The sequence below is a fragment of the Scomber scombrus genome, chromosome 19, assembly GCF_963691925.1.
Source record: "Scomber scombrus chromosome 19, fScoSco1.1, whole genome shotgun sequence".
In the NCBI taxonomy this organism is placed as follows: domain Eukaryota; kingdom Metazoa; phylum Chordata; class Actinopteri; order Scombriformes; family Scombridae; genus Scomber; species Scomber scombrus.
Window position 1 is genome coordinate 617998 of NC_084988.1, and position 21904 is coordinate 639901.

Genomic DNA, 21904 nt, shown 5'->3' on the forward strand with positions numbered 1-21904 from the left:
GCACCTGAAATTTTCAAGATGGCGCTGCTCAGATCCGATACTATTGGCCTCCGAGCAGCAGTCCACAAACCAATGGGTGACGTCACGGATGTTACGTCCATTATATACAGTCTATGGTTAGCAGCAGAAAGCTCTCAGCAATAGCGTCCATGTTTCTGGTAGATGTGGTGACTTTGATTGATAGGTGACACTTGGTAGGGGGCGGGGCTTCAGCGTTTGGGAGCAGAGACAGAGGCTGATTTTTACATTTGGCAGGGTTGTTAACAACACACTTTTCTGTGGTATGTCAAACCCAGAACACATTTATTCTTACTTTACACAGACTTTAAAGTAGGGAACAGATATTATATTAAATTATAATACATAAAAAAACTAATGACTGTAAAATAGCTGGTGTAAAATGTCCCACCAAAGTGAGAGTCACTGCCGTCCTCACAACCCTGGGAAATGTTACAGACAGACACAGAAGTTATCGAAAGTTTGTGAACAGACAGAAGAATAAAAAAGGAAAACTTGACTGTACCTGCTGTATGAAATGAAATCCCCCCCGAGGTTGTTTTCTAACGTGTTACAGAGACATCAGATGTATGAGTTGCCCACAATCCCAGAAAAACATTCAGCAGACTTGAAGGACTGTTTACCGGCTGAAAAGTTTCCTTCTAGCAGAAAACAGTCGTACTTTATATTATAACGCAACCTGAAAGCTGAAAGTGGGTCAAGTTGAGCCAGAAATCTCTTTTCTTTCATAACCTTTCGCATCCGAAGCTGACGGTGTGATCTGTTTAAAATGCTGTGAAGAAGAATTAAATATCAACCTTCGTGTCGTCCTCCCGGGTCAAATTGACCCCGTCTGTTTTGACTGTTCCTTCTTTCCTCCCTTCCTTCCTTCCTTACTTCCTTCCTTCTTTCCGTCTGTCCTTCCTCCCTCCCTCCCTCCTTCTCTCTTTCTTTCCATCCTATCTCTTTCCTCCCTTCCTTCTTTCCTCCCTCCATCCCCTTTTTCTTCCTTCCTTCTGTCTTTCCTTCCTCCCTTCCTTCTTTCCTCCCTCCCTTCCTTCCTTACTTCCTTCCTTCTTTCCTCCCTCCTTCTCTCTTTCTTTCCTCCCCCTGTCCTTCTTTCCTTCTTCCTCCCTTCCTCTTTTCCTTTCTCCCTCCCTCCTACCTTCCTTCCTCCCTCCTTTCCTTCCGTCTTCCTTCCTCCCTCCTTTCTTTCCTTCTTCCTCCCTCCTTTCCTGCATTCTTCCTCCCTTCCTCATTTATTTCCTTCTTCCTCCCTCCTTTCCTTCCTTCATCCTCCCTCCTTTCCTTCCTTCCTCCCTTCCTTCCTTTCTCCCTCCCTTCCTCCTTTCATTTCCTTCCTCCCTTCTTCCCTCCTTTCCTTCCTTCCTCCCTTCCTCCCTCCTTTCCTTCCTTGACTATTAAAATTAAAGTAGTTGGTGATGATTTGAGAAAAGTGAAGTCTTGTTTCAGTGCAATCATTCTCAAACCTCTAACAGGAATCAATTTACTGAATTAATATATCATGAAATGTAATAATTCCTTGTTCGGCCCCTGAAGCGTTGAAGCGTTGTCATGGAGACGCCGCCTCTGCTCCGACTGAAGCCAAAGACAAAGTTTTACCACTTAAAATTAAAAAAGTTATCAGGATATAAATACTGTACTAAAGAGCGGAGATCATTAACAGGCTGGATAACCCGAGTCTGCAGTGCATCATGGGAATTAAACAGCAGGGTTAGAAGTGCTCTTCGACCAATCAGAGCGCTCGGCTGAAGGTTCGCCGGCGGGCAGAAGCGTCCGGTTGACCTTTCGATGTTCCTGGAAACGTTTCCTCACAGGAGGAAACATTTCCAGCGGGTCAAGATGAACCGGAGACCTTTCCATCCGTAACCTCTGAGAGTGTGTGTGTGTGTCTCTGTGTGTGTGTGTCTCTGTGTGTGTGTGTGTGTGTGTGTGTGTGTGTGTGTCTCTGTGTGTGTGTGTGTGTGTGTGTCTCTGTGTGTGTCTCTGTGTGTGTGTGTGTGTGTGTTTGTGTCTGTGTGTGTGTGCGTGTGTCTCTGTGTGTGTGTCTCTGTGTGTGTCTCTCTGTGTGTCTCTGTGTGTGTGTGTCTCTCTGTGTGTGTGTGTGTGTCTGTTTGTGTCTCTGTGTGTGTGTGTGTGTGTGTGTGTCTCTGTGTGTCTCTGTGTGTGTCTCTCTGTGTGTCTCTGTGTGTGTGTGGGTCTGTTTGTGTCTCTGTGTGTGTGTGTGTGCGCGCGCATGTGTGTGTTTGTGTGTGTGTGTGTGTGTGGGCCTTTTTTAGAGCTACAACAATTAGTCAATTAGTTGTTCAACAGAAAAATAATTTGCTGTTTTGACTCGTGAATAATCGGTTTAGTCAAATATTCACAGATATCAGCTTCTTAGACGTGATCCTTTTGCTGCTTTTTATAAATACTGTTGTTCTGTTGTTTAGACAAAACGAGACATGAATACATCTCACTTATCTGTTGTAAAATTAAAACCTGCATTTTCACTATTTTCAGACAATGACTCAATGATTACACAATGAAAATAATCTACTGTAGTAATTTTATGTCTCCAGAAACACATGAAATAGCATTTTATAGTTTATGTGACTTTCCCTTTGCATGCTTGCTTGATATGCATGAAATATAAAGTATTGGTGTTATGTTGTCAGTGTCAAAATGCACGAAGTAAGTTTATAAATCAGGTTTAGAGTTGAAATTATGCCCCAAAAAAAGCTTTGATTAGTCTGTATAAACTGTATCTGCAGCATGAGTGTCTGTGTGACCTTTCAGCCTGATTTAATGGTGAGGAGCTGATCTCGTCCCTGGAGCCAGGCAGCGTTGGTACTCGCTCCATCAGGGAGGATTTGGGCTGATTCCTCTGACTGTGATGCTGAAGGGTCAGAGGAAGGTTTTATTTTGATCCGTGTTTGACAGCAGGACGTTAATCTGTGAAGTGACACCTGTAATGTGGCGGAAATCCTCAGAGGAAGTTCTGCTGAAGGGATTTAAAAAGAAAGAGATCTGCCTTTGTGCCCTTTAGCAGAGCGCTGCAGAGCTCGGGGGGGTTAACAGCCCGAAGAGTTTAAAATATTCCAAATACTTAAGAGGTTTAAGGTTATTTTAGAGGCGTCATTACAGAGAGAAGCTACGGAGGAGGAGATGAAACGCTGCAGCTGCTACTAGACTTACATTTAGTCTCGTTCAGTTTAAAACAGCGAGTCAACTCTGAGGTCAGATCATAGTGATTTGATTTCAAACAACTTTCAGGGGGGTACTTCAACCCTCCTGTTGTCCTCAAGTCAAGGAAGGAAGGAAGGAAGGAAGGACGGAGGAAAGGAGGAAGGAAGGAAGGAAGGAAGGAAGGAAGGAAGGAAGGAAGGAAGGAAGGAAGGAAGGAAGGAAGGACGGAGGAAAGAAGGAAAGGAGGGAAGCAGGAAGGAAAGGAGGGAGGGAGGAAGGAGGGTAGGAAGAAAATGAGGAAGAAGGAAGGAAAGGAGGTAGGGAGGAAAGAGGGAAGGAAAGAAAGGAGGAAGGAAGGACGGAGGGAGGAAGGAAGGAAGGAAGGAAGGAAAGATGGAAGGAAGGAAGGAAAGATGGAAGGAAGGAAGGAAGGAAAGATGGAAGAATGGAAGGAAGGAAAGATGGAAGGATGGAAGGAAGGAATGAAGGAAGGAAGGAAGGAACTGTCAAAACAGACGGGGTCAATTTGACCCGTGAGGACGACACAAAAGTTTAGATTTCAGACTTTGTAGAAATGAATTGTGGTTGCTGTTTATTTATTTTATTTACTTGAGTCTATTTTCAGTGTGTATATAAATAGTTTAAATATGCTCTGAGAGTTGAGATAAAAAGAGAGAGATGGAGTTAGAACTGATGAGATCAGTAGAAGAGAGCAGAGGAAACTTTATTGTCCCTGAGGTGAAATTCCTCTTGGGGACAGTTTGACATGATGCTAGACAGCTGATTCACATAAAAACATCTTAAAAGCTCCAAAGAGACATTTGATGATGCATCTGGTTTTGACAACATGATGGCTTAAAAACAAACTAACAATTAAAGTGCTGAGTGCTAAAGTGCTTCTGTATTTATTGCACATTGAGATTTAATATGAGAGTTCAGCAGCTTGATGGAGGCTGAAATAAACAGTAGCTTCAATGGCTCTTGGTCAGTCTCTTTCCTCGGGTCAAGGTCCATCTCTTGAGTTTCAGTGACAGTAAGGATGAGATGGTTGGTGTCATATCTCTTGATGAAGGTCTCTATCTCATCACGGTTCACAGAAGGAACCATGTGGACACGGCTTAGAAATCACAGTATCGTCAGCATATTTTATACTCAAATTATTGGGGAGAACTTTCCTGCTGTCATTAGTGTGCAGTGTTAAAAGCTTATAGGATCCCTGTATGCTGAACTAGAATCTATATTTAAAGTCCAGTGTTGGCTTTTTTCTTCTCAAGGTGTTTGGAGATAAAGTGTGAAATGCTGAGGATGCCGTCTTCAGTGCTGACCTCATACTTATAGGCTAATTGACATGTGCAGTATCTAACATTGGCTGGATTCCCTTCTAGAGCAGCGACTCTGCAAATTCATCAAAACATTTCATGATAATCGAGGTCAAAGCTACAAGATGAAGATCATTATTCTCTGATTCTCACGCGGCTTTTTAGGCACCGGTGTTAAGATTGACTTTTTTTCACAAAGCTGGAACAGTGTCTAAGGAGTGTGGGAGTGTTATGTTAATTCTTCTGCACAGCTGATGGTCAGTCTGAGCCTTTGAACATATTAGTGCACAAACTACTGAATCGGTGGCTCCACCTCCAGCCAGCAGGTGGCGTCAGTGTTTGGAAGAGACCAGGCAGGGAGCTCCGGTCCTCTGAAATGATGCCAACGAGGAAGTAACTTAAAACTGCATTCTATCAAAAGGCCACCAGGGGGCGACCGTTTTGGTGTCAAAAGGACTTCCGTCTCTATACAAGTCAATGGAGAATTCACCAACTTCTCACTTGATTTCTAACCTCAGTAAACGTTTTCAAAATGTGTTTATGGTCTCAATCGCTAGTTTAAAGCCTTCTTCAATGCAGTATGATGTTCATTTGGGACATTTTGGCCTCCCTGATTTTATATGTGACGATAAAGCAGGGTATGCATTAGGGCGTGGCTACGTGGTGATTGACAGGTTGATTGGTTCACAGGTTCAGGAGGGCGCCTCATGCTCCTCCTGATGCCCATATAAGTAGAATCCCTGTTTTTATTTTTCCCAGCATGCACCTGAAATTTTCAAGATGGCGCTGCTCAGATCCGATACTATTGGCCTCCGAGCAGCAGTCCACAAACCAATGGGTGACGTCACGGATGTTACGTCCATTTCTTATATACAGTCTATGTTTTTTATACACGCAGACCTTTAACACATCAAACCTACAGAGCAGCCGACTCTGTTTTCACAGCTTCCTGTTTATGTGGATCAATCATATGAACAGTAAAATGTATCAGCATTTGATTAGTTCAACCTCGACGTTGAGTAATTAAATTTGTTGTTTTTTAAACATCATTAACAAAATGATGTTATGAGATTCTCAGCGTTTGCAGTATATTATCAGATCATCATATATTCCTCTCTGACGGCTGATAACTGATTCATTTCTGGTTGGATTCCAGGTTCACTGATGCTCTGATCTCTAATTAAAGGTTTTTATCTCTCATTGCTCTTATTAGCAAATAAAAATGTAGAAACATGCAGGTGAAAACAAACATCACAGACTGATTATCAGCTAATTAACACAAATTATTCCATCAGTAATTCAATGAAAGGTTCAAATGAAGCTTAGCTGTCTGGCTGAAGAGCTTTTATTAAAGACTCCAGAGATATTTATATTTATTAATGTCATGCAGCTTTTCTCTTCCTCTCCATTTTTGGTAGACGCCATTGTGCCAAACCACCACATCGTTGACACACGTGCATCTGATCTTAGTTGTCTACTTATTGGTAGTAGGGGTGGGGGGAAAGTATCAAGTATCAATCTTTTATTATAGGAATTGCAAATGAACATTTAAGTTTTTTTTCCTTTGGAGGCATCATTTGCAGGTGAAAAAAGGTAATGATGGTAATATATCACAGCATATCGCAATATATTTTAAATCGCAATAATATCGTATTGTGGAGCCTCTGGTGATTCCCATCCCTAATTGGTAGAGAGGCTATAATCACCAAGGAAACAGACTGCTTCCTTAATTAAAATGATGGATTTCTCTTAGTTTGACAATTGGAAACAATATATGATAATATAAGCACACAACTCAACAAAATCTATAACAGAGGTGTTTTAAGATATTTTAATGCAGAGTACTTACATATTATAGCTTCAAAATAAAAGTTCTGTGAGTATAAACAAACTTTGGACCAACAACATGAGTTTGTAAAGATGGAGAAACTGACAGTTTTCTCATATTTCTTCTTCTGTGTCGTATTTGCAGTCCCTCCCACGGTGGAGCCGGCGTACACAGAGATCCGTCAGGCTCTGGGTCGAGCGTTCAGCCTCACCTGCCGCCTGCTGAGAGCTCATCCGGCTCGCCTCCTGAGGTACGAGTGGAAGCTGGGCTCCCGTCTCCTCACCGTCGGACAGTTCAGCGACCAGCGCGACGACACCAACTACCACGTCAGAGCTCTGAACAGAGAAGGCTACGGCGAGTACACCTGTGACATCACCAACGAGGCCGGAGCGGGACGCTGCACCTTCCTGGTCACAGGTGAGTCTGAGTCACACAGAACAGTAGAAGAAGAAGGAAATAGACCTGAGATTCAGAACTTGAGACTTTGAGACACGACTTAAGAGACAGAGATTGAGACATAACTGGACAGATTGAGACTTTTCCCCACAGACTTGAGACTTGTCCTCACAGATTGAGACATAGCTAGACAGACTTGAGACTTGTCCTCACAGACTGAGACTTGTCCTCACAGACTGAGACTTGTCCTCACAGATTGAGACTTGTCCTCACAGACTTGAGACTTGTCCTCACAGACTGAGACTTGTCCTGACAGACTTGAGACTTGTCCTCACAGACTGAGACTTGTCCTCACAGACTTGAGACTTGTCCTCACAGACTTGAGACTCATCCTCACAGACTGAGACTTGTCCTGACAGATTGAGACTTGTCCTCACAGACTGAGACTTGTCCTGACAGATTGAGACTTGTCCTCACAGATTGAGACTTGTCCTCACAGATTGAGACTTGTCCTCACAGATTGAGACTTGTCCTCACAGATTGAGACTTGTCCTCACAGACTTGAGACTTGTCCTGACAGATTGAGACTTGTCCTCACAGACTGAGACTTGTCCTGACAGATTGAGACTTGTCCTCACAGATTGAGACTTGTCCTCACAGATTGAGACTTGTCCTCACAGATTGAGACTTGTCCTGACAGACTGAGAGTTGTCCAGTGTTTGTGTCTCTTTGTTATTGTGATCATGCGTCAAGTCACCAATCACAGCATTCGTTGGCTCTCGGTAGGTTTTTAAACCTCGGTGAGAACGTCTCTTTGTTCGTCTTCCTCTCTTCCTCGTGTGAGAGAAGAGCACGACTCTTTCTGTGGGCGTCCGTCTCGAGTGGCGACTCTTTCCTGTAATGTCTGGCGGCTGTCCAGCTGGCTCTCCCTTCAGCCTTAATCACTGTAGGTGTGATGAGGAGCACCTGGTGGAGTCCGTCCAGCTGGGTTTCCTCCAGTGCTTCAGCTCCTTTATCAGCATCCAATCTCCTGCTTTCTCACATTATGCAGCTGCTACTTGGCTGCTTTCACCTGTGTGTGAATAGAGTTCAACATGTTGGTTAAGTGCACTCAGTAATTAACCCTCCTGTTGTCCTCGAGTCAAGGAAGGAAGGGAGGAAGAAGGAAGGAAGGGAGGGAGGAAGGAAGGGAGGGAGGAAGAAAGAAGGAAGAGATGGAAGAAGGAAGGATGGAAGGGAGGAAGAAGGAAGGAAAGGAGGGAGGGAGGGAGGAAGGAAGGAAAGGAGGGAAGAAGGAAGGATGGAAGGGAGGAAGGAAGGAAGGATGGAAGGGAGGAAGAAGGAAGGAAGGAAAGGAGGGAGGGAGGAAGGAAGGAAAGGAGGGAAGAAGGAAGGATGGAAGGGAGCATTTACAGGGCAGCATTTTATTGTATGTCCATCTATATTATATGATTCTGTATGAATGTATCTACCATTCATCAGAAGTGTGATATTATTGGCTGCTACATCTTAAGAACTTCTATGTATCTGTGTGTGTGTGTGTGTGTGTGTGTGTGTGTGTGTGTGTGTGTGTGTGTGTGTGTGTGTGTGTGTGTGTGTGTTGCTTCATCCTCTCTGCAGTCACACTGTGTTTAGGTCTAGTTGGTCCTCAGCTCTGAGCTCTGCATCGCGTGATCCTTGCTGAGATTAGAGCGTTTTTTTCCCTCTCAGTTTGTGGTCAGCATGGAGAGCGTGATCTGGGATGAGGGTCAGGGTTAGGGTTATCTTAGGGTAGGGTTAGGGTTATCTTAGGGCAGGGTTAGGGTTATCTTAGGGCAGGGTTAGGGTTATCTTAGGGCAGGGTTAGGGTTATCTTAGGACAGGGTTATCTTAGGGTAGGGTTAGGGTTATCTTAGGGCAGGGTTAGGGTTATCTTAGGACAGGGTTAGGGTTATCTTAGGGCAGGGTTAGGGTTATCTTAGGACAGGGTTAGGGTTATCTTAGGGCAGGGTTAGGGTTATCTTAGGGCAGGGTTAGGGTTAGGGTTATCTTAGGGTAGGGTTAGGGTTATCTTAGGACAGGGTTATCTTAGGGTAGGGTTAGGGTTATCTTAGGGCAGGGTTAGGGTTATCTTAGGGTAGTGTTAGGGTTATTTTAGGGCAGGGTTAGGGTTATCTTAGGACAGGGTTAGGGTTATCTTAGGGCAGGGTTAGGGTTATCTTAGGACAGGGTTAGGGTTATCTTAGGGTAGGGTTAGGGTTATCTTAGGGCAGGGTTAGGGTTATCTAAGGGCAGGGTTAGGGTTAGGGTTATCTTAGGGTAGGGTTAGGGTTATCTTAGGGTAGGGTTAGGGTTATCTTAGGGGCAGGGTTAGGGTTAGGGTTATCTTAGGGTAGGGTTAGGGTTATCTTAGGGCAGGGTTAGGGTTATCTTAGGGTAGGGTTAGGGTTATCTTAGGGCAGGGTTAGGGTTATCTTAGGACAGGGTTAGGGTTCGGGTTAGGGTTATCTTAGGTTAGGGTTAGGGTTATCTTAGGTTAGGGTTAGGGTTATCGTAGGGCAGGGTTGGGGTTATCTTAGGGTAGGGTTAGGGTTATCTTAGGGCAGGGTTAGGGTTATCTTAGGGCAGTGTTAGGGTTATTTTAGGGCAGGGTTAGGGTTATCTTAGGGTAGTGTTAGGGTTATTTTAGGTTAGGGTTATCTTAGGGTAGGGTTAGGGTTATCTTAGGGCAGTGTTAGGGTTATCTTAGGGCAGGGTTAGGGTTATCTTAGGGCAGGGTTAGGGTTATCTTAGGGCAGGGTCAGGGTTAGGGTTAGGGTCAGGGTTAGGGTTAGGGTTTTCTTATGGTAGGGTTAGGGTTATCTTAGGTTAGGGTCAGGGTTAGGGTCAGGGTTAGGGTCAGGGTTAGGGTTAGGGTTATCTTAGGGCATCTTCTCTTACAGCCTTTGCAATGTTGGCATATCTGGTATTAACGGAGCCTAGCAGGAAACACTTCTTTAGTTTGGTTTTGGTCTGACCAGTTAACCTTCGTGTCGTCCTCCCGGGTCAAATTGACCCCTTCATTCTTCCCTTCCTTCCCTCCTTCCTTCCTTCCTTCCATCTGTCCTTCCTCCCTCCTTCCTTCCTTCATCCCTTCCTTTCTCCCTCATTTCCTTCCTTCTTCCTTCCTTCCATCCTTCCTTCCTTCCCTCTTTCCTTCCCTCCTTCCATCCTCCTTTCCTTCCCTCCTTCCTTCCTTCCTCCCTCCTTTTCTTTCCTTCCTTCCTTTCTTCTATCTTTCATACCTTGACTCGGGGACAACAGGAGAGTTAAGCAGCTGCAGTGTGTTTGCAGTCTTTTATTGCTCTCATCTCATCTCGAGCTAACAGGGGAAACAGTTCTGCTAATTAAGGAGGAAGAGCAGACGCCTGGTTTGACGTGTTGGGTCCCAGTGCAGACCGCTCCACCTGTACTGGGATCTGTGGGTTTGAGTTGGGAGGAAGATCAGTGTCAACATGGATAACAGTTGGTGTGAGTTGGCGTCTGTGATGTGCAGCTGAGGACAGAGTGTAATGTTTCCCTCTGCTCATCGTCTGGGTCTGACTCAGTCTTCATAAATGCTTAAATTAAAAAAAGTATAAATCCACAAAAGTTATTATATAAAACTAAACATGGACGCTTCACACCCAGCTCTTAACCCTCCTGTTGTCCTCGAGTCAAGGTAGGAAAGGAGGAAGAAGGAAGGAAGGGAGGGAGGAAGGAAGGATGGAAGAGGGGAAGAAGGAAGGAAAGGAGAGAAGGGAGGAAGAAGAAGGAAGGTAGGAGGGAGGGAGGAAAGAATGAAGGAGGGAGGGAGGAAGGAAGGATGGAAGGGAGGGAGGGAGGAAGAAAGAAGGAAGGAAGGAAGGAAGGAAGAAGGAAGGAAAGGAGGGAGGAAGGAAAGAGTGGAGGAAGGAAGGGACGAAAGGAAAGAAGGAAGGGAGGAAAAGGAGGGAGGAATGAAGGGAGGAAGGAAGACGGATGGAAAGGAGGAAGGAAGGAGGGAGGGAGGAAGGAAAAGAGGAAGGGAGGAAAGAAGGAGGGAGGAAGGAAGGAAGGAAGGAAGGAAGGAAGGAAGGAAGGGAAGGAACAGTCAAAACAGACGAGGTCAGTTTGACCCGGGAGGACACAAAGGTTAAAAGCATTCGTATATTTCTGTCTTGTAGAATTTGTCTTTAATAACCTTTTTAAACTTTATATGATATGATGGTTCAGGCATTATAGGGTTAAATATATATGATATCTTGTTTTATAATAATCTTAATGCTGTTTTATATGAAGCATTTTGAACAGCAGATTATTTATCTTCCATACATCAGATGAGACATTGCATTTCATTTCCTTCTCGTTTCCTTACCACATCTTTCATCATCTCTTGCTACTTTCTTGTCTTTGTTCTTCACTTTTCTTTTCTTTTTTTTCTTCTTTACTGCAGTTTATCTTCGTCCTCCTCGTCTTCGTCGTTATTCTCTCTGACTCACTCTCATATTAACATTTCAGGAAAACTAAATGTCTTTCCTCACCAAGACAGCAGCTGTCTGCAGGAGTCATCACATAATGAATGCACATCTCATTACATCAGACCTGTCAATCAACTGCTTCCTGTTCCTCACATGTTGTTTATTCTGCAGTGACGCAGCAAACAGAAACAGCTGATATTCATTCATATTGTTCATTATTTTATTTATTAATGGGTCAATACCTCAATATCGATATCACAACAATATTGTACGGATGACTTTTGGTGCATTCACAAAAAATTTAAACAATTAGATTTTTGATAAATAATCATCAATAATTTGGATATTAGACAAAGTGAATAAAGGAAAATATGAGAGCAGCTAGAACAGTTTGATATGTTCAGAAAGGAGGAGAAGGAAAGTAAGGAGGAAGGAAAGAAAGGAGGGAGGCAGGAAGGAAGGGAGGAAGAAGGAAAGAAAGGTGGAAGGAAGGAAGGAAGGGAGGAAGAAGGAAAGAAAGGAGGGAGGGAGGAAGAAAGGTAGGAAGAAGGAAAGAAAGGAGGAAAAGAGGAAGGGAGGAAGGAAGGAAAGTTTTGAGACTCTTCCTGACAGACTTGGACCTGGTCTCCGGCTCTTCTCTCTCTTTCTCTCTCTCTCTCTCTCTCTCTCTCTCTCTCTCTCTCTCTCTCTCTGTCTCTCTCTCTCTCTCTCTCTCTCTCTCTCTCTCTCCCCCCCCCCCCTCTCTCAGTACAGTTAACTAGTTAACTGGGTGTGATCCGGTCCTGCAGCTGTTGGTGATGTTCTGCTAACAGGCCCGAGGACCTGACGGAGACTATTAGCTTCTTTCCAGCTCTAAATATTTACGCGTTGATGACGAGAACATGGCGCTTAATTAGAGTTTATCTCATCTTTAAATCCTGAACGCTGGCAGACAGAAGCAGAGAAGCGCTGAGAGTTTCCTCGGGGGGGATTCTGCAGCGTCATAAATAATGTGCAGAGCTTCAGGAAACCTCTCACACATCTGTTATCTGTACTCACACTGACAACAAACACTGGGCAGGAAACTTCCTGCCTCCTCTCTATGGTTGAGTTAACAGCTGAGGTCTTTAAGGCTAATAGATTACTACACTTACACACATTAGGAACATTGGAGGAAGGGAGGAAGGAAGGAGGAAGGAAGGGAGGAAGGAAGGAAGGAAAGGAAGGAGGGAGGAAGGAAGGAAGGAAGGGAGGATGAACAGCTGAGGTCTTTAAGGCTAATAGATTACAACACTAACACACATTAGGAACATTGGAGGAAGGGAGGAAGGAAGGAGGAAGGAAGGGAGGAAGGAAAGGAAGGAAAGGAAGGAGGGAGGAAGGAAGGAAGGAAGGGAGGATAAACAGCTGAGGTCTTTAAGGCTAACAGATTACGACACTAACACACATTAGGAACATTGGAGGGAGGAAGGGAGGAAGGGAGGGAGGAAAGAAGGGAGGAAGGAAGGGAGGAAGGAAGGCAGGAAGGAGGGAGAGGAAGGAAAGAAGGGAAGAATTAAGGGAAGGGAGGAAGGAAGGGAGGAAGAAGAAAGGAAAGGGAGGGTGGGAGGAAGGAAGGGAGGAAGGGAAGGAAAGAAAGGAGGGAGGGAGGAAAGAAGGAAGGAAGGTGGGAGGGAGAAAGGAAAAGAGGAAGGTAGGGGGGAGGAAAGAAGGGAGGAAGGAAGGAAGGAAAGGAGGGGAGGAAGGATGGAAGGAAGGAAGGAAGGAAGGAAGGAAGGAAGGAAGAAGGAAGGAAAGAAGGAAAGATGGAAGGAAGGGAAGGAAGGAGGGAAGGAAGGAATGATGGAAAGAAGGAAGGAAGAAAGGAGGAGGGAGGGAGAAAGGAAAGAAGAAGGGAAAACTTCCTGCCTCCTCTCGGTTGTTGCATTAACAGCTGAGTCTTTAAGGCTAATAGATTACAACACTAACACACATGAGGAACATTTATAAACCTTTATCTTGTCTGTTTGCACTTCTGCAGGATGTTGTTGTTGACTTCTTTTCTGTTCTGCATTATTTAAATTATTTTAAAGGACCACACACTGTTTTCAGGCTCATTAACTATGAATGAGAAAAAAAAGGAAATTCACACAGTTTGCAGTAAAGTTTTACACTTAACCCTCCTGTTGTCCTCGAGGAGGGAGGGAGGAAGGGAGGGAGGGAGGAAGGTAGGGAGGGAAGAAGGAAGAAGGAAGGACGGAAGGAAGGAAGGAAAGGAGGACGGAAGAAAGGAAGGAAAGAAGGGAGGAAGGAAGGAGGAAGACTAAAGGAAAGGAGGGAGGAAAGAAGGACGGACGGAAAGGAGGGAGGGAGGAAAGAAGGAAGGTAGGAGGGAGGGAGGAAAGAAGGAAGGAGGGAGGGAAGGAGAAAGGAAAAGAGGATGGGAGGAAGGAAGGAAAAAAGGAAGGAAGGGAGGAAGGAAGGAGGGAGGAAGGACAGATTGAAGGAAGGAAGGAAGGAAGGAAGGAAGGAAGGAAGGAAGGAAGGGAGGAAAGAAGGAACAGTCAAAACAGACGGGGTCAATTTGACCCGGGAGGACGACACATATACTATATAAACTAAAGTGTATTTTCTACCAGCGCTCATTATCACATCACACTGCTCATATCTGGACCGGAGGAGCCGATGTTCATTCCTCCTCATCACCTTCATGGCGGCGTGTACCAGACGAGCAAGCTTAGTTTTTTTAGTTGTACAGTGAGGTTGCCATGGTTACCACTCTGATATCCCATATCTAACTAAGCTCTCTGGTGCAGCCGGATAAAATAAAAACATAATCCTCTGGTCCACACCGAACACTCTGAGTGAGTCTGGGTAAGAAATGAAGTCTCTCAAAGCACCTTGGTAGGCGAGTGGTTACCATGGTTACCGTGCCAAATAAAGTGTTTGTGTGTGTGTGTGGATCTGACCGAACCCTGCAGGGAACCAGTGCTGATTGATCTGGACTCTGAAAGCGTGTCATCAATCTATGATTCCTGTAATTCCTAAAAACAGCAACATTCTTGTTATGAGCAGCTTTGAGGAGCCGAGCGCTGACACTCAGTACGATGAGGGAAAAGTTTGTCCCTCTGTGGATTTAAATCCTTGTTTTAAGTCGTCTTTAAATCTTGAGACTGACTCTGAGAACGTCGGGCGTCACGCAGGAAGTGGCGGCTGAGTGGAAGCGTGTCGTCCCGTCCTGATGAAAGCTCCCCTGCAAAGACGCCCTGTCAGCGCTGCGAGACACTTCCTGTAAGACCAGCGGCCTGCGTTAAGCCTCTTAGCACGGCCTGCTGTCGTGCAGCGGTGGCGGCAGCAGCGTGCACAGTGAGCAGAAGCGTGCACGGCGAGCAGAAGCGTGCACGACGAGCGGAAGTGTGCACAGCGAGCAGCAACGTGCACAGCGAGCAGAAGTGTGCATTGCGAGCAGAAGCGTGCACAGGGAGCAAAAGTGTGCACGGCGAGCAGAAGCGTGCACGGCGAGCAGAAGCGTGCATAGGGAGCAGCAGCGTGCATAGGGAGCAGAAGTGTGCACGGCGAGCAGAAGCGTGCACGGCGAGCAGAAGCGTGCACGGGGAGCAGAAGTATGCATAGGGAGCAGAAGCGTGCACGGCGAGCAGAAGCGTGCACAGGGAGCAGAAGCGTGCACGGCGAGCAGAAGCGTGCACGGGGAGCAGAAGCGTGTATAGGGAGCAGAAGCGTGCACGGCGAGCAGAAGCGTGCACAGGGAGCAGAAGCGTGCACAGGGAGCAGAAGCGTGCACGGCGAGCAGAAGCGTGCACAGGGAGCAGAAGCGTGCACAGGGAGCAGAAGCGTGCACAGGGAGCAGAAGTGTGCACAGGGAGCAGAAGCGTGCACAGGGAGCAGAAGCGTGCACAGGGAGCAGAAGCGTGCACAGGGAGCAGAAGCGTGCACAGGGAGCAGAAGCGTGCACAGGGAGCAGAAGCGTGCACAGGGAGCAGAAGCGTGCAAAGGGAGCAGAAGCGTGTATAGGGAGCAGAAGCGTGCACGGAGAGCGGAAGCGTGCACAGGGAGCAGAAGCGTGCACGGCGAGCTGAAGCGTGTATAGGGAGCAGAAGCGTGCACGGCGAGCAGAAGCGTGCACGGGGAGCAGCAGAGTGCACGGCGAGCAGCAGCAGGAAGCAGAGCTGATGGAAGATGACAGCGTTTATGGTCTCTGAGTCTCTGCTGGTGATCAGCTGTTAACTATCTGCTGGCTCATCCTGCAGCAGCCAATCAGACGACAGTACCTGGCTCATCCTGCAGCAGCCAATCAGACGACAACACCTGGCTCATCCTGCAGCAGCCAATCAGACGACAGTACCTGGCTCATCCTGCAGCAGCCAATCAGACGACAACACCTGGCTCATCCTGCAGCAGCCAATCAGACGACAACACCTGGCTCATCCTGCAGCAGCCAATCAGACGACAGTACCTGGCTCATCCTGCAGCAGCCAATCAGACGACAACACCTGGCTCATCCTGCAGCAGCCAATCAGACGACAACATGGTGTCAGAATAAAACTAAAACTGTGAGACGAAGCTCCGACATGACGACTCGCCAGACTGATGCTCACACATTCACACAGAGTAGAGACGTTTTCTCTCTGTGAGGCCAAGAGGCACAAATGTCTCTGATATTCAGACCCAAACTTATTTATATATATTAGGGATGCTCTAAATTGGCCGATATCCGATATTCCGATATTGTCCAACTCTTAATGTACGTTAAATGTGTGGAAGAGTCCTCTAAAGTATATTGTGCAGATGAAATGAAAGACTATAAAGTGAAAGTTCATCCTTCAGTCACATGAAGCTGAAACATCCAAAATATCTTAAATTCAGATTATTCAGCAATGAACTGAAGTCTGAGTCGGCCAATCAGGACGCAGCTCTGCTTATCAGGTCGAACATGCTGGAAGGTTTCTGTCCAGTCAGGTGACTTTTCTTCTTCTTCTTCTTCTTTAGAGGTTTAATCCTCCAACCTGCACATCAGCACACACACACACACACACACACACACACACACACACACACACACACACACACACACACACACACACACACACACACACACACACACACACACACACACACACACAGACTGTTTACTGTCATATTAAGTTGAGTTTTATAATCCTGCTGCCTCTGAGATTAACACACACACACACACACACACACACACACACACACACACACACATACACACACACTGACTCTTTCATCATTTCTTCTTCTCAAATCTAAAAGACAGGAATCACCAAACTTGGACACATGAAACAGATTCTACGAGAAAAAAACACCACAGAAAATTCATAATATTCATAATTTTGGTTCAAAAATATTTAATCTTCATATTTAAACTTTGAGATGTTCAAACCAGCAAAGACAAGAAATATCTAAAGTAAACGTTTATCAGACAAGAGAAGAAACAAAACCATCACATACATTTTGGTACTAAAAGGCTTCTGTAGTAATAATTCTTCATTATTTATTTAAATGATGTCATGAACATGCGTGCTGCGTTCAGGTGTCGCCACAAATAATCAGAAGAAAAAGTTCTTTTGGTTTCAGAGAATGAAAATCGGTGTTTATGGTCTCAATCGCTAGTTTAAAGCCTTCTTCAATGCAGTATGATGTTCATTTGGGACATTTTGGCCTCCCTGATTTTATATGTGACGATAAAGCAGGGTATGCATTAGGGCGTGGCTACGTGGTGATTGACAGGTTGATTGGTTCACAGGTTCAGGAGGGCGCCTCATGCTCCTCCTGATGCCCATATAAGTAGAATCCCTGTTTTTATTTTTCCCAGCATGCACCTGAAATGTTCAAGATGGCGCTGCTCAGATCCGATACTATTGGCCTCCGAGCAGCAGTCCACAAACCAATGGGTGACGTCACGGATGTTACGTCCATTATATATACAGTCTTGATTGGGGGGTTAAGTTATAAACGAGTCTGATTATTAAGAGCTTTGAAAGTGAGGAGAAGAGTAGTTCTGTGTCTCAGTGTCTGAATGATCCGATCTTAACTTCCTGTTTGTTTATGTTTGGTTGTGAATGAATGAAGTGAAGCTGAGTCCTGCTGTGTGTGACCTCTGACCCCTGTGTGTTCCTCAGGGAAAGCCTACGCTCCAGAGTTTTACTACGACACTTACAGCGCTTTGTGGCAGAACCGGCCGCGTGTCTACGGCTTCAGGCTGCAGTGGACTCAGATGGAGCCCGGCGCCGTGGACCGGATCCTGGCCTACAGGCTCGGCATCAGGCAGGTCAGTACGGAGACACACACACACATATATACACACACACACATATATACACACACACACACACACACACATATATACACACACACACACATATATACACACACACACACATAGATACACACACACACACACACACAGGGTACACACAGGGTCACCCCCTACCGTACGACGTGTAACCCTGGTAACCAGCGACAGCCTTGCAGCTCCTCTTGTGGTCCTGATACTGATCATTTGATGCTGATGAACCAAAAGATGAAGTATTTCCTTATTTGTGGTTACCAGCCCAGAGTTTATGGCCAGAGGACATGAAGATATGTGTGTGTATCTATGTGTGTGTGTGTGTGTGTGTCTATGTGTGTGTGTGTGTGTGTCTATGTGTGTGTGTGTGTGTCTATGTGTGTGTGTGTGTCTATGTGTGTGTGTGTGTCTATGTGTGTGTGTGTGTGTGTGTGTGTGTATCTATGTGTGTGTGTGTCTATGCGTGTGTGTGTATCTGTGTGTGTGTGTATCTGTGTGTGTGTATCTATGTGTGTGTGTGTGTCTATGTGTGTGTGTGTATCTGTGTGTGTGTGTATCTATGTGTGTGTGTGTGTGTGTGTGTATATGTATGTATGTGTGTCACACACACACACAAGTGGTTACCAGCCCAGAGTTTATGGCCAGAGGACATGAAGATGTAACCTCAGTGAAAACTCCTCATAAAGACCCACAGGGAGAATGAACTCAGGTTCTAAGGTACCAAAGTATAACTTCACAAGATGCTCAGAAGTTCTCATAGATTTAATACTTTTTCTCCTAATATTATGACTTTATAAAAGTCACCCGACTCCTCAGTCTGTTTTTAAACTGTCTAAAAACCAAGTTAGATATTTTTAAAAGGATCCAATAAGACAAGCCGAATGTAGAGCTCTAAAACAGAAAGGTTAAAGATTAAAATAAGTGTGTGTGTGTGTGTGTGTGTGTGTGTGTGTGTGTGTATGTGTATGTGTGTGTATGTGTGTGTGTGTGTGTGTGTGTATGTGTGTATATGTGTATGTGTATCTATGTGTATGTGTGTATTTGTATATGTGTGTGTGTGTGTGTGTGTGTGTGTGTGTGTGTGTGTGTATATGTGTGTGTGTGTATGTATGTGTGTATATCCTGTTACTTGCTGCACTAAAACACTGACAGACTAAATAAAAACGGCTCCCAGGTTTCTTTCCTCTCAGGTTTTGTGAGGATTTAAATCATGTTTAAATGTCATCGGGTCAATTTAAACAAACACTGTTTAATAAATCTGTTTTCATTTCTAAAAAAATCTTCATTTGAATCTTCATGATAACATTTTATTATTAAACACTTAACGGCTCTCAAACTGCTGCAGAGCGTTTAGTACCTGAGAGCCTGAAGCAGCAGCCGAGAGGCTCAGAGGACGAGGAAGAGGAGGAAGAGGAGGGGGAGGAGGGCTCGTTGCCATGGCGACTGGCCTGTCTTTTTCATTCATACGAGTCTGTACAAATGTGCTGCAGAGAAAGAGAGAGACAGAGAGAGAGAAAGAGAGAGACAGAGAGAGAGACAGAGAGAGAGAGAGAGAGACAGAGAGAAAGAGAGAGAGAGAGAGAGAGAGAGAGAGAGGAAGAGAGACAAAGAGAGACAGAGAGAGAGAGAAAGAGAGACAGAGAGAGAGAGAGAGAGAGAGAGAGAGAGAGAGAGAGAGAGAGAGAGAGAGAGAGAGAGAGAGAGAGAGAAAAGAGAGAGAGAGGAGAGAGAGAGAGGAAGAGAGAGAGGGAGGAGGAAGTGCTGATGGATGGAAAATGATGAGATGAAGAAGAAGTGGAGAGAATGAGGACAAGAAAGAAGTGAGAGGGAAGAAGAAGATGATGATGATGATGAGGAGAGACTTGGAGGAAAAGGAAGGATAAGAAAAGGGAGCGAGAGAGAGAGAGGTGAGATGTTTGAGGAAGAAGAGGAAGAAGAGGAGGAAGAGTTTACTGGAGATGATGATGATGATGATGATGATGAGGAGAGACTCAGAGGAAAAGGAAGGAAGGAGCAGAAATGGGAGCGAGAGAGAGAGGTGAGATGTTCGAGGAAGAAGAGGAGGAAGAGTAAGTAGAGGAGGAAGAGGAGGAAGAGGAGGAAGAGTTTACTGGAGCGTAAACAGAGCAGGATGAAGAGAAGTTTTCTGGTCTGAAATATAAAAGTCTTCGTATATAAAATGTTATTTTTCTTTCTGCTGCTGTGGAGAAGCAGAGACATGAGGTCAGCTGTGAGGAAGAGTTTCTACCCCCCCCCCCCCCCCCCCCCCCTCTTTTATCTCTTTATAAATCACAGTCTGCTTCATATCCTTCCTTCTACACACATTCAACCAGAAAGGATGCAAATGTATTAACATTGATTTACATTATTATATTAAAAATAATAATAATAAACATTATTTATTAGCACTTTCTTTAACCTTCGTGTCGTCCTCCCGGGTCAAATTGACCCCGTCTGTTTTGACTGTTACTTCCTCCCTCTTACCTTCCTTCCGTCCTTCTTTCCTCCATTCCTCCTTTCCTTCCTTCCTCCCTCCCTTCCCTCCCTCCTTCCCTCCCTCCTTTCCTTCCTTCTTTCTTTACTCCATCGCCCTTCCTTCCTTCCTTCTGTCCTTCTTTCCTTCCTTCCTCCTTTCCTCCCTCCCTCCCTCCTTACTCCTTTCCCTCCCCTTCCTCCCTTCCTCCTGTCCTTCCTTCCTTCCTTCCTTCCTCCTTTCCTCCCTCCCTCCTGTCCTTCCTTCCTCCCTTCCTACAACCGGAGGCTTAAAGAAGCTAACTGTCCCTGAATGCATCGTCCTGCTGTGTTTCAGATGAGTCAGTCTCGCTGGTGGGAGCAGGAGATTCCCATGGAGGGAAGCATCCAGAAGGGGGAGCTGTTGACCTACAACCTGACCGAGCTCGTCAAGCCGGAGTCGTACCTGGTTCGTCTGACGCCGATCAGCCGCTACGGAGAAGGAGACGCCACCGAACGCATCATCACGTACAGCGGTGAGTCGTCTGCATAGCGACACTTCCTGCTTTAATCTTCTGGTTAGAGGAAGAAGATAAGGGCATTTAACCCTCCTGTTGTCCTCCAGTCAAGGAAGGAAGGGAGGAAAGGAGGGAGGAAAGGAGGGAGGAAGGAAGGGAGGAAGAAGGAAGGAAAGGAAGGAAGGAGGAAGGAAGGGAGGAAGAAGGAAGGAAAGGAGGAGGAGGAAGGAAGGAAAGAATGAAGGGAGGAAGGAGGGAAGGAAGGAAAGAAGGAAGGAAGGAGGAAAGGAAAGGAGGGAGGAGGGAAGGGAGGGAGCTAATAAGGAAGGAGGGAGGGAAGGGAAGGGAAGGGAAGGGAAGGGAAGGGAAGGGAAAGAAAGGAGGAAGGAAGGCAGGGAAGGAAGGAAGGAAGGAAAGAGGGAGAAAAGAACAAAGGAAGGAAGAAGGAAGGAAAGGAGGGAGGAAGGAAGGGAGGAAAGGAAGGAAGGAGGGAGGGAGGGAGGAAGGACAGAACGAACGAAAGAAGGAACAGTCAAAACAGACTGAGTCAATCTCACCCGGGAGGACGACACGAAGGTTAAACTAGAACACACTCAGATATCATCTTTTCTTTTTCCCTCAAACACACAGAAAAAAACCTCAATACAAGTCAGAAAAAGGAAGAGAGAGAGAAAGTTACTGACTGTCGTTCACTTTGGTAACTTCCTGAATAAATAAACAGCAGACTTCCTGTTCTGCTGAATAATCACTTTGACAGCAGACACTCGTTGCTGTTTGCAGGCGTGAAACAAAGTGATGAGGATAAATATAATTCAACAAGACAAACAATAACATTATATAATCCTTATTCAGCTTTCTTCTACTTTCAAAGAGAAGCAGATCAGAGAAGAGGAAGCTTCCTACTGAAATATGATTAAATATAATTCAGCTGAAGCTTCACTCTGCCACTCTGCAGCAGGTTCATTTTTAGTGTTTTAACCTTTAATTTATATAATTAATCAGAGCAGAGCGGTCAAACTCATTTTCATTTAAGAGTCAAAAACAGAACAATCTGATCTGATGAGGGAAGGAAGGAAGGAAGGAAGGAAGGAAGGAAGGAAGGAAGGAAGGAAGGACGGACGAAAGGAAAAACGGACGGAAGGAAGGAAGGACAGAAGGAAGGAAGGAAGGAAGGACAGAAGTAAGGAAGGATGGACGGACAAACGGAAGGAAAGATCGGCCGGAAGAAAGGAAGGACGGACGGAAGGAAGGAAGGACAGACAGAAGGAAGGAAGGAAGGATGGAAGGAAGGAAGGATGGACAGATGGAAGGAAGGAAGGAAGGAATTAAGGAAGGACGGACGGAAGAAAGGAAGGACGGACGGAAGGAAGGAAGGACAGAAGGAAGGAAGGACAGAAGTAAGGAAGGATGGACGGACAAACGGAAGGAAAGATCGGCCGGAAGAAAGGAAGGGCGGACGGAAGGAA

The 21904-nt window shown here is 45.5% G+C and overlaps 1 protein-coding gene across 1 annotated transcript in view; it reads left to right on the top strand.

Annotated features, from left to right (window-relative positions):
* Positions 1-21904, top strand: part of mdga2a (MAM domain containing glycosylphosphatidylinositol anchor 2a) — a 61456-nt gene that overhangs the window by 28567 nt on the left and 10985 nt on the right. Inside the window, exons 4-6 of the mRNA XM_062440552.1 lie at positions 6478-6750; positions 17303-17451; positions 20279-20456. Coding sequence (XP_062296536.1) covers positions 6478-6750; positions 17303-17451; positions 20279-20456 — 600 coding nt within the window. The remainder of the gene's footprint in view (positions 1-6477; positions 6751-17302; positions 17452-20278; positions 20457-21904) is intronic.